Raw genomic sequence first — 22308 nt, 5'->3', positions numbered from 1 at the left:
ATCATGAACACGAAGGCCTCAAGAAAAATCACCTTTTGAAGTCCTGTTTAATACTTTCATATCCACCTTAAATTTAATCACAAATAAAAACGATTAAATATATACTGAATTACACAGCGTCTGGGTGAGAATCACGATGAGGTCATCCTTTCCACCAGTGTTCTGATCTGTTCTCACTCGGTTTGAAAAGTCCATACGTCTCCCTTATGAGTAGTCGCGGCAGTAATCACGGCATCAACCCGCCAATAGTATGTAGATCCTTTTAAAAGACTTTCATTAAGGTAATGCACGTTACCATTATCAATGATTCTCTCCTTGTGCTCAGCTGAAGCCGGTGTTGCACTGGTGACGTTGGCCCTGTCTGTACCAAAGTACACATGATGGATGGAGGCTTTGTATGCGTTAAGCCACATCACTGCATCTCTGCCGAACTGAGAGGGAAGAAAAGAAGGAATTACGCTTAGCAATTTGTGGTTTGAGTCCTGGAGTAGTAGACGATTGTTTGATGTGGCTGCGTGAATAGGACTAGTCCTGAAAATTACTTTTATCGGTGATATATTGAGTGAAGATCTAACAACCAGAGTAGAATCGAAGTTATCACTGAACAGATTCATCAGTCGAATGTGACAAGCCTGTTTCGATTACTTGAGATTGATTGTGCAATTTTGGCCATAAATTTTATTGGTTTTTGAGTAATTTTATCCCTGGCCTTGTTTTGTGATTGTTCACAATGAACTGCTAAAATTAGGAGTGTTCTGGCTCAGCGTTTGGGAATTGTTCAGGCTTGTAAGATTACCTTGAAGTCCATGTGCGTGTCTTGAGAGCCTTGTTTTGTCATGTGACGAAAGACCACACGTACAGTTTTGCTTTTGAGTGATTTGTCCTTGACCGTTATAATTAGATGTAACTCTTGGACGGTCATCGCCCTCTCTATTTATAAATGACCTTGTTTAGAGTCCCCAACAGGACGACTCGTTCGGGTTTTAGTTTTAAAAATACGTTTAATCTGCCAAGGCCAGTTGTCCGTAAGCCTACGCACGCCAACCCGTAGGATGTTTAAGAGCGTGTACTTACAGGTAAAAGAGGTCTCTTTAAAAGTATTAAGAAAAGAGTGGCAGCCGCCCGAAATAAAATTTCTTAATCAGACTCTTGGTGCCTACCGTTTGCGCATGATGTTTGAGCTAGTTTACGCCAACAGTCCATCAATATGTCTATCGGTCGACTCGTTTCATATTTTTTTTCGATGAAAGGAATAAGTTTCTAGGAAAAGTGTGGTGCTGAGGTATTACAAGAATTATTTAGTTTTAACAACTGACTTGATAATGTAAATTGGCCACTGTAAAGAATTCTTAAGCTGAGGTTTCGATTCTTGGCCGTTCGCTATTCGCTCTGATTAATTAAGGGCTAACGCTTTTCAGCAACTTTTTCACCGACTTACTAGGTCAGAGACTTTTAAAACTTAACGCTAAGCTGATTCCATCATTTGCCGCATAGAAAAGGATGACGCTCTTTTTTTATTCGTTCTCTTTTACATCCTTTTATTCTTGTGTCTTACTCGATTTTTGACAGTTTCTTATATTTAGGTGTTTTTTCGATTGTTGTAAAACTAAACGTGCAGTGTTCACAACTAAAAATCAATGAAAAGGAAAATTTTGAAAACTCAGAGAACACCAGATATCTAGGCCATTATCGGCTTAAATTTTGCATCTGATTGATGGAAAGGGTAACGAAAGAATTGAACACCAATTAAAGATACAGTTTGGAAAAAGGTTTGCAATCATTTTCCAAGTACAAAACTTGCCCTAATGCAAATATTTCGGGAGAAGTTTTGATCCTACCTTGACAGTGGTACTTCCATTCGGGGGCACAGGGGTATCAGCCTTGTAGAGCTGTCGCCCCGGAATCCAATAAAATCTGTTTCTGGGATCATACCTGTAGGGTCCGACGCTATCCGCGTTGTATTTGGAGGTTACACGGGGCCGGAAGTCTAAATTATCTGCGTCCATGACTTCCGGTCGTACAGGTCCTATCACGTTCTTTGTCACAATACCCGGTAGAGGCCATGAACTCCTGCCACCGTTTGCAACATCTGCCGCATTCTGCCGGATCACAGTTTTCTGGTTCATCTCAACCAAAGGCGTTGAAGGGAAGTACTTTCGAACACACAAGGTGCAGCCTGGAGCAGGGCTCGCCCCAGTTCCTTTGTGGAAGAGAAGGTTGTTCAGTACATGATGATAGTTACCCTTAACGATGATACCACCGCATTTCCAAATGACATTCTCTTTCATGGTACCATTTGTGCCAACTCGAGGTGGTTTCACTGCATCAAAACGCAGTCCAGGTTTTGGACTCGTGTGCACCCAATTCTTCTGACAAGTAGCGTTGGTTTGCGAAGGGATCTGGAACTGGATACCCGCTCCATCGTGCTGCAGATTTCCCCAGCACTGGTGGTGAATGTGATTGAGCTCCACCAAGGGGTTGGGTCCATTCGGACGATATCCATGCGCAGCGCCATTATAACGCAAAGTGTTACGAGTAAAGTTATCGTTGGGTCCCCGTGATATCACTGTTCCGAATCCACCATTCTGGGTTTGTTTGAGGGTAACAGACCAATCATTGTACTCGAATAAATTATTCTTTAGCAGCACTCCATCACCATAGTACTCAAGAGCGAGTCCATCAGTCCCATAGAAAGTGCTGTTTATCAACTCGAAGCTGCGCCTTCGAGATGCTCGGATGAATGTCTAGAGTGGAGGATCAGTAACACCGAGCATGCGCTTGGAATATGAAGGGAAGTTGAAATTGATCGAGTCAAACGTTAGGTTCCCAATAACTCTCCGTCTGCTCGTTGGGAGCGTTTTGAAAGTGGTGCCAAAAAACGTCAGTTGTTTGAATTGCAGATATTCGCAGTTTGAAATAGTGAAAGCATAGGTCTGCACCTGGAACGAAGAAAACAGAATGACGACTTCTACGTACTCGCGTATGATACATATTTATCCTGTTGGAAATGCAAAAATAATACCAGAGATATTCAGTTCGTCGAAGTATATAACCCTTTCGTCAGTCAAAATAGGAGAATTTCTTCGTATCTTAGTTGACTTTAAAACAATTGTCTAGAAACACCAACTGGCTCATTTAGACTCTAGTTTCCTCATTTAGCTTTTACCCGTACAGCTAAATACGTTTGACACTGAAATGAATTTTGATAATTATTATTATAATTGGAAAAAGTTATGTGTTTTAAGACTAGAAAATCGGACTTTCGACCAAAAATTCGTGGATCTGCACCGGTTTCTTCAACTCTAAAACAATTCCTAATCTTTAAGAAACTCACAAGAATACAAAACACGGCGACTTGTCACAGACAGCTGACTAGATTTCGAGATCGAGAGGACAATTTTGCGAGACTCACAATAATTCAAGGTGCAATTCGCCACTTATGTTAAAAAAAAAGTAATGCTTTTTTTTCCATTGTAATAAGAAGTCATACAGCCAAGGCTGGAAAGAAACTCCCCAGTTACTTTTTAAAGTTATATAGGCAAGTCATGCTTGATTAAGTATTAGATCAATAATTTACCTTTCCACGAATTCTCCCCGCGGGGGTCGCTCCATCCGGGGTCTTCACATAGACAGTTTTCGTGCTTTGATTAAAAAACCACTCGCCATCATTGTCAAGGAACTCGAGCTTGTCCTCTAAAAAGTACTGGTTACTGGCCGGCTTGAACTTTATACTTCCAAAAGTGTCTTTATATGTAAAGGAACTTCTTCCAGGCACGTGACTTTCGACCTTAGCAGTAAAAGTATTGAAACTTCCGATATTCAGAACTGCCATTGCTCCTGTTACGTTTAATCTACTTTCAGCCAAGTCTTTAACACCATTATCAACCATTGTTCCGCGGGTTGAGCTCGAAGCAGACTTTGCCCAATGGCTATTTTTAAATACAGTCTTGTCCGACCACAAGGCGTTTGGCCAGCGTGCGTTCGTCATCATTTCTTCGCCAACGAAAAGCTGCCAGATTTCCTGACTGATTTGGGCGCTATAGATTCCATCGCTTCCTCGCACCCACGACGAACTTCCACGTGGCTTCAATGGAATTGTTCCGTCGATGACAGGATTCTCAGTTCCATACCCCCGTATGATTATAGGTTGGGACAAGCTGCCCTTTTTATTAGCTATAGGGAATTGTGGCTCGTGATAGCGCCCCGCACGGATGTGACACTCGTCTCCTGCGGAGCTCAGTGCATTGATGCACGTGCGAATGGTTTTGAATGGTTTGTCGGTGGTTTGTCCGGTATTCGAGTCACTGCCTTTAGTTCCAGCGTCCACGTAATAAATGGTGCTGCTTACACACATGGGTAATACAGCGTAGATTGCAATGAGCATAAAAACTTCCATTTTATTTAAATGAAAGGTGGTGCCTACGAAGAAATTCATGATTATACTGAGTTACTTTCATCAATACAGCGTGATGTAGTTTTCTTGAATTTTTAGCAATATTTTTTTCCAGTCCAAAACCAATAATCTGAGTGAGATACTAATAATAACATTGTTAACAATATATATAAAAAAAAGTACACGCGACTGAATGGCTGAAATCGAGTACATATTTTTTGTAACACGAGTGTAAGTTACAAATAGCGCGGGTGCGCCATCAAAATTTTGTCTCGACTCTCTGTGACGCTTTTTTCATGTAAATCTTTGATAAGTAACAAAATGATTTCTCGTGTAATTTGGTGTAAATAAGCACTTGTAAATATTTCAAAGACTAAAATTTGCACTCGCCCAACGGGTTCGTGCAATTTCATTGTCTTTGAAAAATTTGCTCGAGCTTACTAAACACCAAATTGCACTCCAAATCATGTTATTACCAATACTTACACAGCGCAAAATACATCCAATATGATATAGTGTATTTATGTAAAGATTAAAACCGAAGAGCTTTTAAAAGATCTTTGTTTAAATAACACTAGAGAAAATCTTAAGACGAGCCGCTGACAGAAAAGACAGGTTTGTTGCTTTCTTAAACATTTGAAATCGAAGAACTTTTTAAAAAGATATTTTAAGTTGATATGAGCAACAGGAAGAGAAAAAAAATACATTTATATCAAAATCAGTGCAAAGAAAATCCTTGTTGGCGAGCCTAGCTAAAAAGATGACTTTTAGGTGCTTTCTTGAAATTGCACAAATTGCTCTCAGCTGTTAAATGACTGGCTTAGCCGTTCTGAAGCGCTGGCACCGCACGGCAAATGGTTCATTTTTGGTAAGTTCAAAGATATAACACGTCGCAATGGCCTGAAAATCGTTCTATTTGATCAAAATTACTCGATACTTTTAAAGGTAACCAGTCAGTATTGGTACATAGCAGGCGTGATGTGAGTAACGCGGTCAAACTCAAAGCACCAGGCGTTTTTTAGTTTTAGGGGAAATTGATTCTTGACTTAACTGACTATGTCAAATATTTTAAATTTTATCGTTTTACACCATTCATGAGTAACCATTCGCATACCACAACTTTGTGAAAAAAAATAATAAACTGGTGTAGATCCATGCATTCAAACATTTTTTGTCGTACATCTAAATATCTGTGGTTTTTTAAGTTAGAACTACCTTACCTTCTGGTTAAAAAGCCGAATTATGGCCTAAATTTACAAAGATGACTTAGGAATAAGTCTCGTGTAAGACTGATAGAAGAAATATTTATTTAGTTTTGTGAGATTTGCTTCACAAAGCCTTCGTCTTCTTTATTTTTAAGCTGGCACCTTTCAACTCATAAGCAGTTGTCAACCAACTGTATTAACATGTTGGGTGTTCTCAATGTGAGCCTTACTTTGATTTTCATTATTCAACTTTATTATTTGAAAATATATTTTAAAAAATACAAAAGCAAGAAAAAATCAGGTGTATCTTGCTAAAATGCTGAACAAACTCCATATGTATACAGCTGCGTTTCTGTTAGGTCGGTGGTTGAATTGACTTCGCTGGCGCGATAAAAGCTAGAGATGAATATTACCCTGTTACCAAGCAGAAAACTCTTCAAAGACTTGAGTTTTCTTTAAAAATGCTCGACTAGGATAAGGCTTTTAAAATGAACCTTGATAATTTTTATGTAGAATGTTTTTTCATGTATTCCTTATTCTTTCCATATACATTTTCTATTTTCCTGAAAACGACTATGAATGAGTATGGTTCTGAACGGCTGTGAATATATGAAAGTCGTATTTGAACTGCGGATAAGTATGGTTCTGTTACAAAGCAGACACCTCCTCAAAGACTTTAATTTTTTAAAAAAATTACAGAACAAGGACCAGGCTTTTAAAAATGAACGTTCATTAATTTTGAAGAATTGTCTTCACGTATTCTTAACTATTTTCAGTCATTTTCTTAAAATAAAAATCAGTATGGTTTCGCATGGTACCCATTCACATAAATGAGACTTAGGCCTTCCCCGTAAAAAAAGCAGCTACAGCATACAAATTACGCTTTTACCGAAATGTTTTCAAATTTTCTGAAGTTTTTTTTTCTGTCTAATACCCATCTACGCCAAAAAAATATTTAGTTAAACCAGGGTTAACTGAATGACAATCAGAAACAGAGAACTGAAAACTAAAAACTAAAACTTTCCATATAATTCACTTAAACACTAACTTGTACTAAATTTGAAGTCGACAAACATCACGAGGCCAAGCAGCTTAAATAATAAAAGAAATTTCAAACTGTGTTTAACAAAACAGCCTTAAAATGTGTTTCGGTTTTGGTGTCTTTGGGACATAAAAGAAAGTTTAGGTCATGAAGATTGCTTAGAGTTTTTGCTCAACTACAATATCGAGTGCGTAAGCTAACGATATGACAGCATAAAACAGTCCTGCGTGCGATCTCGATTTAAGCTTACGCTTGTCGTCTAAATTTTTGACTTAAATTTGCTTTAAGACCATGAAAGTTATTGCGGCAAAACACGGATGCTTTAGAATTGTAAAAATGCTTAAAACTGAGACTCGTTCGAGCCAAAGAAAGTTGATTGAAGCCATGTTTATTGAGAGCTATTTACAAGGCAAAAATATATTTAAAAAGTATAAAACCAAACGTTTTCGACACCAAGTCACCATCAAGATAAATAATCGACTGACTCATAATTACCTAGTGTCTGGTATATTTTTTCGCTGTAAATAGCTCATTTTTACACCTTAACGAACTGTAGCTATGGACAATGTTTAGTCACAGTAAGAAGATCGCAGGCACACAATTAACAAAATCGCTTCACTAGTTAAGGTCACAGAGAATAAAACCCAGAAATCATCATTTTAATTACGACCTTGAATAATTCCGATTTTTACCAAAACGCTCAAACTGTGAGTTTGTTCCTTTTGAAGAGCTTTAGGGCGGGAAAATAGCCGACATATTCCACTATTAAATTAAAAATGAGTCAACTCAAATTTGGGCTGTAACCTGTTACCTGTTGTTCGAAGAGCTAACACCTTAGGTCTCGCAAGGGAATGAAGTTGACCACTCCAAAAATATTTTCGTTTAAGCGATAGGATCTTTGAAAACTTTTTTCTTCTCCCTGTAAGCAAAGAAATGTGAATATCAGTATTAAATATATTTTCTAACATTTGTGCAGGCCCGACGCATTCAGTTTTAATTCATTTTAGAATTTTTGGTAAAATATTTCATCAATGTAAGCCACTTTTGTGTTATTACTAAATCTAAACTGTCATGGTAATTTGAAAGGGATAAATGAGATTAAATTCACGAAAAATTTTCAAGCCCAAAATTTCGCCTTGTTCAAGATAGCTTTGGTACTACAGCTCTCGATGGCAAATAGAACGTATCCCACCGGGGCTTAACTCGGCCTCACGAAAAACCCGATTCTTATATTCTGCTCGAAAACTCTCAGGGTCAATCTTAGTATCAATTCCCTGAGGGTAGTTTACTCTATTTTAACCAAGTAATCATTACATTTATCATTCGTTGTTTGATGCAGTCTACTTCGTGCTCTTTCACCTTTGATTGTGTCTCTCTTTTTGAGAAATTAGTAAAATTGGTTTCTTGAAATTTTCGCTATTGTCATTATTGTTTATTAATAAACAGCTATGTTCGCTCTTGGTTTTGTTAACTTTGTCATGTCCTAGTCTTCTAAATTGGAGGTCACTTAAATGGGCGTTCATCTAAAATAAAACAACTGTCTTATCACCTAATTTACTAAAAAATCTATCAAAGAAAAAAAATTAGAAAAAAGCTGCAATCCAACTATGAGACCTTGGAAAGTGAAACAATGGAGAGTTTTGACCATTGAAAAATAAACACAATCATGTTTTGTCCGAATACTTACCGTCCCTGAACTTTCCTTAGAAGAAATTCGACTGTCTGTAGACCTGCTCTATATTGCATATAAAGTCTTACACCGTAAAAATTAATATTTCATTATGTCCAAGGTCTTGTGTTCCCTGCCATAGAAGGAAATAAATTTAAACTACAATAGCGTAACCACTTTACATGAGTATGAGTTCTGGAGAAGAGGACTTGTAGTGTTTTTACAGTCCTACCTGTAGGGACGAGTTTTGTGAAGAGCAGTATGCAAAAAATAGTTTTAAGTTAAATTCACTAAGACCTGTCTTGTTCGTTGAATTTTTTTTTTTTTGCCAGAAAAAAACAGGGGGTTTTTAAACAGTGCACGGTAGATTTTGGAACACCAGCGGGACGATAATTATCTTTTCTTTGAGTCTTAAAAGTTATTGACAAAGTTATTTTTGGATAGAAAAATCCCATATAGACTGATATGTCATAGCGCTTTTGGTAAAATGATTGATATGACCCGTTGTCTCTTTCATTCAGACCCAGCGGGGTTTTTTGTTTTTGCTTTGACAGGACATGGGTACCCCTGGAAGGGGGGGGGTCTTGTTACCGTCTGATTGAACAAAATGGTAAATTCTGCCTGCCAGTACAGCTCGTAAATATCGCAAATTCTGCCAAAGACTCTGCTCAAACATCAAAATTCCGCTTGATATTGAAATTGATATTTCCTCTCTTATGATTGACCGTTTATTATTACTTTGATTTTTGTTTTAGGACTTTCTATCGAAAAGCGCTCTGTTGAAAAACATTTTGGTCGCCTAAGTGAGTGACCTTCGAGAAGGAGTCGACTGTATTCTGCTTCACATATCCATTTTAGTCAAATTCAAAAGACCTTTATCACCGATAGTCAGTATACAAACAAAACGAAGCCTCTGGTGGATCTTAACGCTTTTCTCACAATAGCTGCTTTATCTTGAAAGAATCAAACCAGTTTTAGTTTTAATAGAGTCTCGCTCATTCATTCAAAGTCTTTTAGACTTCCTTTTATGTATTGTTGGTTTTGTAAACAGTATCGAGGCTTAGCTTTCAAATTTTACCATTTTGACACCAAGGTAACAGACAAACTTGTCTTGCTTAAATACTTCGTTATTCTCAGATGCCATTATTTAAATTTTCAAATGAATGTGTTTAAATTATGTGCTAACAAGAATTCAATGATATTTTTTCAGCTTTAGGGGAAAAAAACCGCCTCTGGCTTATCGTGAAATTGAAAAAAACTGACTTGAGTAAATACTCTTTCAGACCTAATTAACACCCATTTCATTTTATTTATTTGAAGTGATTGTGATTTCGCAAGGGCTTGTTCTCACACAAAGGTTTGCTTCGCTGCGTATGTAGACCTTCTTTGCTGCAGAGTTCAGTTTAATTTGAATCTGTACAGCAAACGACATCAGTTAAACTGTGACCGTATTTCTTTTTAGCACAGCCGACTTCTTTTTGTTCAAATGAAAGGAATTATTTTACTGTCGGTTTTTTTCATTGCTTTTCCACTTATCGCGAGTGGTACGGTTTACTTTGTCGATAGGGAAAAAGGAAATGATTTCAACACGGGCGAACTTATCAAACAAGCGTTTGCAACCATTACCAAGTGCATCAAAACGCTAAATAGACCTGGTGATGAATGCCATATTCGCCAGGGACGTTACCACGAACCGCAGTTCCAGATATCAGGCAAAAAAGGAACTCTATCCCAGCCTATTATTATACGCGGTTATGGAGAAGAAATTCCAGTCATCGATGGCACCATTCCAGTTATACCTCGAGGAAAATCTAGCTGGAAACGTGGCAAAGATGGAATTTACAGTGCCAAAATTGAGCGAGATATCTGGCAGCTTTTCGTTGACGGCGAAATGATGACCAACGCTCGTTGGCCAAATGCTCTGTGGTCGGACAAAACTGTTTTCTTAAACAAGTACTGGGCAAAATCCTCCTCCAGATCTACGAGGGGCAAAATGGTAGATAGTGGTGAAAAGAATTTGGCCGGAAGCGGTATTGACGTGACTGGGGCAGTGGCTATCCTCAATGTCGGAAGCTTTAACACTTTTTCTGCCATAGTCCAAAGCCATAGATCGGGACAGAATTTTTTTACTTATAAAGATAATTTTGGCGCCATAAAGTTCAAACCTGGTCATAATCAGTACTTTCTGGAGGATAAGCTGGAGTTTCTTGACAATGCTGGCGAATGGTTTTACGACAAAACAACGACAGAAACTGTTTATGCGAAGACAATGGATGCAAAAAGTCCTGAAGGGAGGATTCGTGGAAAGGTATGGTACAGAATAAATGATAGAATTTCTTCATTTACCAAGAGTTTTTGCTCTTTTTTGAGCAATCATTTAAACGACAAATATTCGCTATCAATCATGTGTTTTGCGCACATAATATCCGTGCATAATTACTAGATTAATCGCCCTACGTTTGATAAACTTGTTAGCGTCGCAGACTTGGCTTCTATTCGAGACAGGATCATAGTTCTCTGGCTTGTAATGTTTATAACAAGGGTATATAAGGAATATTACTTATCTGAATTGATATTTCTTTTTATGATCCAGACAAAACGCCCTAATCTTCAGATTTGTTGCGGTGTTTTTTCGAGGGCGGCGTTCAATCGAATAGGCGCTGTAAGCTGCACTGATTCTTGAATAAAGAGCGTAAGTTTCAAAAGAAACTGCGTTGCCGTGTCGGTGGGAAAGTAAAACAGGGTAATTTAATATTATCAACTGAGTTGATAACGTAAATTGGCCACCGTAAAGAGTTTCAAAGCTGACGTTCCGAGAGTTAGTCCTTCGCCATTCGCTCGAAACGCCAGCTTTAAAACTCTTTACGGTGGCAAATCTGCGTCATTAACTCAGTTGATAATACCAAATCACCCTGTTACACAGATTCTTAGCTTGTGTATGTAAAAAAGTGTCAATATAGAAAGACCAGCCTTCCTTGATTCTAGCCTGGTGTGAGAAAATGTTATCATAGAATTGAGTATTAAACCTTCCTTTTCGAAGAAATTATATCCATATAAACGAAGTAAGATAAGAAAGCGGTGTTGGAAGAAACATATAAGGAGTCATGCCAGAACGTGCAAGGAAATACAGATACTTTATTCTCGTATCTGGATCCCACCACGCGATCGAACAAGCAAATACTTACTTGAACACTTTTTACCCCCGAAATGCTTTGGGTTCCTATAGAAAAAAAGAGGCGGGGGGGGGGGGGGGGAAGGGAAGCACAATGAAATCATTCAAATAGACACACTTAGAAAAAGTCTGAAACACAAAGAAAAATAAAAAAAGACGCCAATAAAATTCCGTATCTGGTCCCCCACCTATAATGAACCAACACTCTCAAAAACGTGTTTTTCTAATGCATGGAATGTTCGGGGAATAAATATGTTATTCGCCAGCTGGGAGGTCCGTATTGGGAAAAACTGTGCCCGAGGTGTTGAGTGCCGTCAAGTGGTAGTCAAGACACGAATCCTCACCTTCTGTCAACAAGGTGAATTGAGAGAGAGAAAAGAGAGGATTAATAAGTTATTTATCAGTTTGAGGTAGTGACCGACGTCTTTGCTTAAAAATACTGCCCAGCCGGAAAAACGTGATATAGTTATGAAAAATGGCAACGAAGGTAGGGATGTACTCGGCGACTCACGACAGAATTACTGTTACCCGTGGCCAGAGATAGGAAAATGTGGACCGCGCTAAGAACTAATCAGATTGCAGGATTCGTTACCGTGTCCTTTGAGAAAAAAATAAAGAAGCAGATCAGAATCTTTTTTATTAACATTCATGACAGCGTTCTCGGCGCACCAGCATTTTAACGTCGTGCAACATAATACCATATCAAGCAGAGGGGCATTTTGTTGCGCATGTTCTGTAAATTTTAGTTTGATACGAGAGACCGCTGCTATGCGCCTGCGTCGGTTTCCCGCTCGAGAATCGCGTTAGAAAAGAAGCAGTAAAATACGTCGGAAATAACAATGGTTTGAGTATTTGAGACAATCTTTCTTCTTATTTTTTCTTCTGTAACTTGGATGGAAGCGGTAAAGTCTTGAAATTATTGTGTGATGTGTGGAAGGAAGTTATTTAAAAAATGCAAAAGATTGTCCGACTCTTGGCTTGTGATTGTCTGGGCGATCGATGTAGATATTATTTTTGAAGGATGCAACTAACCTGTCGAAGCGCACAAAAGAATTGGATAGTATACTTTTATCGTGTCATTGCTATCTCAAGTTATCGGTGATCATTTGAAGTACTCGCCTTTCTGTAAGCGTTTTTTAGAGCTTCAACTGTACTGCTAGTGCAGTGTACCTCCAATTTTGGCAAAAATGTAAAGTTTACAGAGGTTTATGTTTTGTTTCAAAAGTTTTTTTTTGACATGAATCACAACCGGCAGGGCCGATTACCAAAATAAAAAAGGTCAATGTCGAGTAAAGAAAAGTAAGACAATGCTAATGCTAGAGATATGGTAGCTCCATCTGGTTAGAAATGGAGGAATAATTATGGATTTTATCAGAGTAAGATAAAGTCTTTTCAATCATTAGTCTCGGAAATATCATCAGATATGATCGATGATGTGGGGAAATTGTTAAAGAAAACAAGTACTACTTTGGGCTTCCAGTTGTAAGATGAATAGTTAAATCAATTATTACCCAGTGAAAATCACTATCATTTATCATTCCAACTGCACAAAAAAATCATATACACTCTTTGCAACCTTATTCTCCAACCTATTAAATTACAAGAGTTGTGTGACAATTTGATGGTCTGAAAAGACTCTTACACATGCTAAACAACAAAGAACCAGTAAGGCTGATATTTAACAGTGAGGGTAAAAAAAAAAAAAAAAAGCCTTTTCTTTTCAGGAATAAGACTTAGTGAGGTCAGATTAAACTAATGTGAAGAGGTTTGTTGATCTCTTTATGAAAATTGATGCTTTACATCTATCAGATTTTAGAGAAATGAGACCTAAGTCAAAAGGGGACTTTGATATTGCATATTCTGCAGTAATGGGCATCAGCTTGGATGCCTATTTGCAGAAATTAATAGTTTTCAAGCCAGGGGTTTGGCTGTGCTAATTTTAAGGCAGAAAATCATAAATCAGTCGCTTAAGAAATTTTTAGCTCTGCCTGGAAGCTAAAACACTGTTATGGAACAGGACAATATTTCACCTGATCACTCCTCATATTGTTTTCCCATGAAATTTGGACAAAACTTTCAAAAAACTTTATTGGTAATTTTATAGTTGCAAAAAAAGGTATAGACACAAGTTGCATATAGCATAAGCTAGTTGAGGCAAGTTGTGTGGAGAGAACAAAAGATTGATAATTTATACCAGTAGTAAGCTTCGGGTACTAATGACATTCTCTTGAATGTCAGCTTGCCACAGCAAATGTCACACCTATCCTTTCTGTCAATAGTACTGACCATATGTAGTGGGGTCACTTCACATCTCCCTAAACAGCAGAGAACACAATAGTTAATTCCAATCATCAGTCTCAATTAAGAAATAAAAATTGAAGGATCAAGACTTATCTGGCAAAGAGAAATACAAGTCAAACTGGTTTGAAGACATTTTAACCCGAAATTCGTTTTTAAATATGACAGAAATACTGTAGTTCACATTCTAAAGAAAGAGAGTTCCAGCCCCTTCAGTAATTATTCATTTATTGTATCGCTCACCTCATGTTTTAAGAACCAGAGAAAGTTAGATAATTTTAATCTGCGAGTTTTATAGTACACTTCGACTCAAAATTCATTTCGTATGGCAGAAGTATTCTACTGAAATAAACAAGACAGAATGAAGCTGACGCCATCCGTTTCGAATAACACATGAACATGAAGAAAACGGCACCAGTTTAAACTCATGAGACAAAGCCCACGGATTTTTTTGAGGTAAATGAACTGGTTAGACCGAAGGCTAAATAAATAAACAATGAACTGACAGTGGTGAGAGATTTGGGGGCCATGTGATAAAACAAGTTCTACCGAAGTTTATCCTCTAGTAAGCCCTTCAAGCCCAAAAGGGCAATCAGAAAAATTCTCACCAAAACACAGCAAAAAAATTAGATAAAACCGCAGATGATCGAGGCGAGACTATAAACGTTGTTAAGACGCATGCCTACGTACCAAGTACAACAGACTTGGAGAGCAAAATGGCCAAAGACAGTTGTGAGCCATGACTTTGAAAATCCACCTCAACCTCCCAAAAAGGAATTCGCCGAAGGTTATAGAAAGAGCAACTCAATCCTGAAGCTGGAACATTTTTTTAAGCCTTGTGTCCAATGGGACAACAAAGAGAAAGAAGATAAGATGTTATTTGAAGTGATTTGAAGCTTGGGGGCCACCTCGAACTTAACGTAATTTTATTTCAAAGTTGAAGTAAAATAAGATCAAATTGTAAACTACCTTCTATTATCGTAACGAATATCTCACGATCGCCTTCACACATCACTTCGTGATTTATAGAAGTAAGACATCAACATCTTAAGACTAACCTTCAAGGTTTGTAGTCTCATGTGCACATCTTGATCGTCAGCAAATCAAATCTCAAACTTCAAGTTTTCGACTTTTTTTCGCGTTTTGTTCGCACTTTGATCATTAAAATATCCTCATCCGAAGAGCCAGCAAACTCCACAAGTATCCACAGAGTTAGAAATGGTAGTAAACTTGTCATACTCTTCCATCCCTCTCCAAAAAATATCACAGAAAGGTGTCGATCGCTCAGTTGAAAACCCGCAAAAGCGCGCTGAAATATCAAAATGGCGCCGAACGCGCCGAACAAATTTTCTTGGCGCATGCGCAACAAAATGCCCCTCTGCTACCATATCAAACTCTTTCCCCAGCGCGATGAACATTTGTTTTTCTCGGTTCCAGGTGTACGCGACCATGCACATGCTCTCCGTTGCGAATTTTCAAAATGGCGGACAGGTTAAATAGGGAAATAAAATAAGCAAAGTGATTTTGCAACAAATACTTAACATAAACCCCCGTTAGAAAGGCGAATCCACCATAGAAAGATACAAACTGTATGATATTGAGATCAGGGAGGTTGAAAAAATCAACAAAAGAGGTTGAAAATTCATTACGTTCGCCGTATAGCACATGCTTCGATGAATGGACACCCTTCAGGGCCAATAGAGGATCTGGATATTTTCCGTTTGTTCGCAGCGAAAAGCTGTTCATTCCCTCAGAAAATTATCTAGAGGATAGAAAAGAATCGTTCCATGGCCAACTTGCTCGTGAAATAAAGAAAAAGCTTTGGTCTGGACAGTGAGAGGACCCTGATATAAACATAGGCCTTAATGTTGACCAAGATGTTTTCATGGAAGGTCTTGGGAGCGTTTTGCCCGGCGTTCTTCAAAGAGGGAAGATGGTCTACCAATTGGAGTCAAATAGGGTGCTTGATTCATATCTGGGGCTGAAGTGGGATGAAAGAATTTTAAATGTAGGTGAAGATTTTGCCTATGTAATTCCAGGAACTATTAAGTATTGGTTGGGACAAAGAAGTCCAATCATTGAATACAAGCTCATCATTGTAGGTGTTCTTAAACCCTTTCATAACCTGCTGCCTCCAGGAACTGAATCCTGTTTTTCTTCAGAAACAGTTGTTTGAGGGCATCAACCCCTTTGTGAATTGTGGATCTGAAGAAATCTTTAGAAGCTCTATTATTGTATTTTTCCAAGCCTTGTTGTGTGTAATATGCTATGTTCTGATAAAGTGACAGGAACTCAGGAACATTATAACATAGTGCATGCATGTAGGGAGTGACATCTTTTGCTTGGTAAACTTTGAGAAAGTGCTCAAACCATGATTTGATATTTCTTTGCAGTTCAAGAATAACCTCTTCAGATGTAAAATCTAGCCTCAAATCACCAATTATGTCCATAAATTTAGCCCAGATCACTTGTATGTCTTTGTTTTGACTGCAAAGAGGGACAAGCATAGGTCGGAATGTTTATATTCTTAAAGAGTTTCAACTTTTCTGGTTCGGTAAGATCTCTATATTCCAGCTTTTTGCTCTCTTTGTTGATTCTAAAATTAAAAGTGATTCCCATACTTTTGATAAATTCTTCATAACATGCCATGTGTTTACATTTATCTCTTGGGAATCCATCAGAGGTTTTTTTTTCTCAATAGCATCACTTCTTCTCAGCTCTCTTATGAACAAGTTAATCAAAACATCTGAAATCCTCAGAAAAAAATGTAATGTATCTATGATGACAAGGTCCATAGGTATAAAATCAAATAATGGTTGTGCCTTACAGTTTAATTTCCTTCCAGTGGAAAACCTTGCTATTTTAACTTGCTTGCTATTAATTGACCATGTTTTGCTTGTGTCCCACCGTTGCTCCCTGGGACACTTGCACCACACACAAGCATAATCCTCATTTGCCCTGCCTAAACCACATAACAGTGCTAAAAATTTCAAATATCCACGTAAAAAGTATTCAATTTTTATAGGTGCAATTATTTGCACTTATCTCCTTTAAGTTTGACATTTCCATTCCAAGGTCTACTAGGCTGTCTCTCAGATTATCATATGTCTCTGTAGTTTTTATAACAGCAAGTATATAATTTCCCTTCTCACCCATTGCCACATCCTTTTCATGGAGAATAGTGAAAGTGAAGTTGACAACTGTAAGCCCCTTTCCAATATTTGTACCATCACCACTAAGCTTGAACTTAATAGTTTCTCCATTATTGATTTCTCCATTCTTCTGAAGCCTAACAATGTGCTTTTGCAAGCTTTCTGCAAATCCTAACTGAACACCTTCAGCATCTCCTGGTGTTGGTTTCAAGTTCCATTCACTGTTTAGCTCATTAATTCGCTTCTTGATGGAATATATATTTGGGAGATCATTAGCCTTAATGGCAATTTCATGCCAGGCCTCATTTGAAATCATGAATTTATCTTTGAGGTAAAGCCACATATTTATGTTATCAATGTCATCATTATTAAGGGCCTTTGGGTCAGACTCTGTAAATGGCAGCTCTCCCTCTCCAACAAGATTGAAAGTTTCATATTTATTAGTCTCAGTCTTGAGGACTTCAATTTTGGTTGCAACAAAATTGTAGAGCCCAAGAAAGGAGAGTGTAGTTTGGCACTCCTCCTTCAGTTGGTTTTTAATTCTCTTTTGATGGTGCTTAGAATAGTCATTAAACTTCTTCTTAGCTGGGCCTCTATCTTTTTTCCCATTTGTAATCACTTTTTTAGCCAACTGAATAAACTTTTTATTGTAGAAGGCCCCTTTCTTCTCAGCTTTCTCGAGAGCTTCTCGGGCTTTTTTATCCACTCGCAATCGCTTTACCTTCTCCTGTACCAACGATTCTTCCAATTTTATTTTTTCTCCCCTCAACTGGCTGTTCTCATCTTTAAGCTGATGTACATCAACCTCGTTGTAATACACCTTAAATGGATACCGAGGGCCCGTTTCCAAATTACTAAGAAGTGCATTTAATTGCCACGATTACTAGCTTTCTTGACAGCTTTCTGAAAACAGAATATTTTCTTTCTGAAGACTTCTGATATATGGCTATTGATTATTATACCTCGTATACCTGATTGCTCAAACACTTTGTTTACAATCATTGAAACGACCGACTCATGGTTTTCTCTGAAAACTTCTTTGCTTTGAAATAGTATAGATTAGTAAGCTGAAACGAAAAATTAATCAGGGAAGTTTACGAAAAATCCAGCGAACAAGCTTAAAAAAGGCATTTAGTTAGACTTCATACTGCGATGAACTTCACAAATCTTACTTGTTTATCTCGTAAGTAAACAATGGCAGATTAATACCCGAAGTGCTTTCTGAGTTTCCCTATCCCTCTCCTACTGCTTTCACGCTCACCAAATAGGAAAAAATCAAAAGGAGGAAGATACAGCTGTTTTGAAACGCCATTTGAACAAAAACGCCTTGTTAATTTCACGCAACCGCTCGGAGAAAAGGTTAAAATGACGAGGGAAAAGCTTTACCTTCAAGTTAGAAAATTAGCGAAATAGAAAGCCACAATATTATAGTTTAATATTTCAGAGGTACATTGAGTGCTTTTTCCGTAGAGAATCCGCACGATGGTAAAATGTTCGAAAATTACACTCGATTTAAGTGGGGCGTTGAAGTGGGCGTGGTCACTATATTCATGTTAAGACTATTTGTACCCCGTGAGTTTGATATGCTAGAATATTAAGATTTGCTCTTCACTAAAAGAATGAATAAACTTTGGGGTGTGCAAGCTCAGAAGTTCTGTTTTTCCATATCAGTTAAAGAATAAGAATCATTAAGCTCAGATAAAATATTTTCTACTTACTTATATTTTCAATATAGGTACAAACGTACGCTTTCACCATTTCAAACTGCCAGTATCTCCACTTCAAACAGCTCTCATTCTTTGGCACCACAATCGAAGCTCGTCCAACACACAAACGAGACATCATACGAGGTCTTTCGTTTCACTCAATCAACTTCAAATTCCCATCGTACTCTATGCGCATGCTTGGTTCCACCTCTCCACCCAGCTGGACTATAATTGAACCAAGCCGTGGGAACAACTTCCAGTTGATTAACAGTACCTTTTAGGGAACCGATGGTCTTGCCCTCCAGTACAGTGGTGATGGATCGCTGCTACAGAATAATCTATTCGAGTACAATGATTGGTCAGTTGCCCTCGTGCGAACTAAGATGGGAGGACTGGGAACTGTTGTATCCAACGGCATAAATGATCAGTTCGTTAGGAACACGTTGCGTTTTAATGGTGCCAGCGCTGGCTTCCGTCCATCAGGACGAAATCCAGTGATCAAGCTCAACCATATTCACCATCAATGCTGGGGAATTCTACAACACGACGGATCCGGGATTCAGTTCCAAATTGGTGCACAGACGAACGCCCTGTGCAGAAACAACTGGGTTCACTCGAGTCCTAAGTATGGTCTCCGTTTCGATGGGCAGCCGCCGCGCGTGGGACGCGGCGGTACAATGAAGGAAAACGTTGTTTGGAGGAGCGGCGGGATCATGATCAAAGGCGAATCCCACACAGTGCTAAACAACCTCGCCTTCGACAAACGAAATGATAAAAGCGGTGACCAACAAGGCGCAGGTTGCTCTTTATGTGTTTTGAAGTTCGTTCGTTCGAATCCAGTTGAGATCAATAAACAAACGGAGGTTTTGCGCAACGCAGCAGATGTGGCAAATGGTGGCAAACGTAAGAAGCCCCGTGGCATATATCCTCTTGCAGGAAGCCGTGTTGCTTTCAACATTGTAAGTAACGTGAGGGAACAGGTTGAAGACGCGGATAACATGGACTTTCGGCCTCGTAAAGACTCCAAATACATTAAAGATGACGTTGGACCCTACCGTTATGATCCAAATGGTAGATTCTATTGGATTCCTGGACGGCAGCTCTATAAGACCAGCACTCCTGTGCCTCCTGATGGCAGCAAATCGGTGAAGGTATGAAATTAAAAAGACAGTTATGCGAAAATGAGACACCGAGTCAATAATTACAGCGACAAATATTTCTTTCGTTTCCTTGAGAAAAACATTCTTTGTTTTTTTTTAAACAAACCACAGAAACTAGGAATTTTGTTGGGAGTTGGGAATCGGAGATTGTATTCATTTCCAACTTCATAGAGCACGTCGTAAAATAGAATGAATGAAAAAATCGTTTGCCATTTACTTCAAAACCAAAATGGGTAAGACTTAAAAGAAGGAGAGATAATTGTTTAATCCGGTCAACATTGCGAAATGCAGACTAAATTTGAAGATGGAAAAATCACATCTTTTTAATTTCCTAAAGCCGAGGAAACCTTTACAAAACTCGTTGAGGTACTGATTCTATTATTGTTAGATAACTACATTTAATACACGTCTCCCTGTCTCTGTTATTCTATTTCGTGGAGACTCTATGAAGTCATGCATACTTCTTTAACCTATCAATTTTTTTTTAAAGTCTGTCAGAGATGCTGTAATGTCGTTAAACGCATTTGGTGCCTCAACTCACCATGTATACTTTGGAACGGACAAGTCGAACGTTGCCGATGCATCACGGAACTCCGCCGAGTACAAGGAGAAGGTCACTGCTGATGGCAACGTGTATTACTTGAAGGAAAATCTTTCTTCCAGGTCTACCTATTACTGGCGAGTAGATGCTGAATTGGACGAGAAAACTATTTACAAGGGAGACGTTTGGTCTTTTCAAACCAAGTAGACCAAGATGATGATGAAAAATGCGAAGAGAAAAAATAGTAGCTAGATGATTCACTGTTCTCAAAGCATGCAGAAATAAACTCCAACCTGTTGATTATAGATTGAACAAAATATCGCCAATAAAGCGTCATGATCAAGTCTTCTTTGTGTTCCGTGGTTTATGCAAGGCAATTCACCCATTAAGGAAAAAATTTTCTTTCCCGTATTTAATTAAGGAACAAGTTGTTCTAAGCCTATGTTTTTTCATCTCTAAATTATGGAACCACCATGCATTGCTAACATTGCAAGAGCGAGCCAGAGTCTCCTTGCAAATTTATCAGGTTTGTGATCAGATCATGATCTTAACTGTCTCTTGTTCAGAATTCCGAAGTTTTTTTACTTCAAGCCAACACAAAAGTGAGGTAATGAAGAATATGAAAGCTTGATATGCATAAAGCTTGTGATCTTGTTTTCTTATGGAGTCTACTAAATTTTACAAGGTTTTGAACGTATATGGCTCTGCACTTGCTTCAGTCTGGAATCCACAAATGCGCTACGCATGCTCATAAAATTCTTCTCAACACCCAACTCATGTCACGCAGTGTCACGCAATTGAGGTGAAGTATATTTGCTAGAATTCGAAGGACCTAAATTTTTCGACTGAAAGGTCGGGTTCAAAATAACAGCCGGCTGCTGGCGGCAGCCGGTGTCACGGCGGATTTGGATCCCCGTTCGCATATTTGGACCCCTACCAAACTTTCCTTTTAAGCATCATTTGTATCAAATTTGGTAACAAATTCTAATTGCAAGCTTTTTGTCGATGTTCTTTTCAATCACAACACAACATTCCTCAATAAGGGTAAAGAAAAACAGTCATTTCGTTCCAATTCTGCCGCTTTTATTATAGCGAGTCGTACAGTAAAAGCAAGAATTAGATGCAAAAAAATTACTGCATTCGAACTATTGAAATTGTTACAATAAATCTTTTCTTCTTCTGCTGCGAATCACCATTATCAACATTGATACGAAACGTCATAACAATAGTGGAGACTATTGCGTCTAGTCACAAAAATAACTCAGCCTGATTTTCTAATTAAATAACATTAAACAGTTTCTGAACAAGAACGAAGTAACTACTCCTAATACAAGTAAAGCCTATGAAAAGTAAAAATGTTTCCATTCTGAACTATTGGAACTATCAGCTTATTTTCAGATGTAAATCAACATTAATGTCTACGTCTTCACAAAAATGGAGAATATTACATCGAACTCAATTTTGTTTTCTAATTGTAACGATTATTAACTGTTGAGGGATCCGAAGTAACACTTTAACAATTACGAAGACGTCTAGAGTCTGGCGGTCTGCAGACAATGCAGAGCTACTCGCTCCCTCCGGGGCAGTCTTAAATCCCTCGCAGCTTATGTGTAACCATTCCTCGCACAACTCGCACTGTACCATGTCGTCCAAACACTCAGACATTGAACCATAAAGAAAAAAATTGGTGTTACAAGTTTGTTTCTTATTGAATCTAGCGGTGTTCGGCTATCGCGGAAAAGATTCCAAAACGACCTTTCTCCAAACATTAAACTAAGTACTTGCGCATTTTCCTTTGGTCAAAAGAAACATCCGACGGGTCATTTCCAGCTGCCGGTTCGTATGCATTGGCGATACGCATGTTTCGGATTAAAAACATACTTTAGTACGCACTGGGACGTAAAGTGTTATCTATTTCTACTAGAACGTTGAGGATAATGTTTTCACTCAGTCATGAGTTGAAATTTGGA

At 38.3% G+C, this 22308-nt stretch overlaps 1 protein-coding gene, 1 long non-coding RNA gene and 1 other non-coding gene across 5 annotated transcripts; 1 reads left to right on the top strand and 2 right to left on the bottom strand.

The window, feature by feature from the left end:
• Window positions 1-28: 28 nt before the first annotated feature.
• LOC113671627 (uncharacterized) lies at window positions 29-8408 on the bottom strand. The gene is made up of 5 exons (XR_016187896.1): window positions 8328-8408; window positions 7452-7559; window positions 3578-4419; window positions 1839-2939; window positions 29-431 (listed from the first exon to the last, which is right to left on the bottom strand). It is a non-coding gene; the product is annotated as an uncharacterized LOC113671627 (transcript).
• A 1213-nt stretch (window positions 8409-9621) lies between these two features.
• Window positions 9622-20681, top strand: LOC113671625 (uncharacterized). 2 transcript variants are annotated; one of them, XM_089208727.1, is made up of 3 exons: window positions 9622-10617; window positions 18667-19788; window positions 20288-20681. In XM_089208727.1, the coding sequence occupies exons 2-3, from the start codon at window positions 19021-19023 to the stop codon at window positions 20543-20545; spliced, it is 1026 nt and encodes a 341-aa protein (XP_089064853.1). In that variant the 5' UTR covers window positions 9622-10617; window positions 18667-19020; the 3' UTR covers window positions 20546-20681. The 2 variants fall into 2 exon arrangements, with proteins under 2 accessions (XP_089064853.1, XP_089064852.1); XM_089208726.1 differs by lacking the exon at window positions 20288-20681 and having other exon boundaries at window positions 9707-10617; window positions 18667-19014.
• On the bottom strand, window positions 13544-15149 carry LOC149043512 (uncharacterized). 2 transcript variants are annotated; one of them, XR_016187594.1, is made up of 3 exons: window positions 14838-15120; window positions 14470-14542; window positions 13544-13796 (listed from the first exon to the last, which is right to left on the bottom strand). It is a non-coding gene; the product is annotated as an uncharacterized LOC149043512 (long non-coding RNA). The 2 variants fall into 2 exon arrangements; XR_016187595.1 differs by lacking the exon at window positions 14470-14542 and having other exon boundaries at window positions 14838-15149.
• Window positions 20682-22308: the final 1627 nt, after the last annotated feature.

This window comes from Pocillopora damicornis, chromosome 6, assembly GCF_964200805.1.
Source record: "Pocillopora damicornis chromosome 6, jaPocDami1.2, whole genome shotgun sequence".
Classification (NCBI taxonomy): domain Eukaryota; kingdom Metazoa; phylum Cnidaria; class Anthozoa; order Scleractinia; family Pocilloporidae; genus Pocillopora; species Pocillopora damicornis.
This window is presented reverse-complemented; position numbering and strand designations above follow the sequence as displayed.

Excerpts from the sequence above, each read along its gene's own strand:
- LOC113671625 (XM_089208726.1), top strand. The coding sequence starts at position 9,796 with ATGAAAGGAATTATTTTACTGTCGGTTTTTTTCATTGCTTTTCCACTT. Across the intron at positions 10,618-18,666 it reads AAGGGAGGATTCGTGGAAAG|GTACAAACGTACGCTTTCAC; the intron begins GTATGGTACAGA and ends TTTTCAATATAG.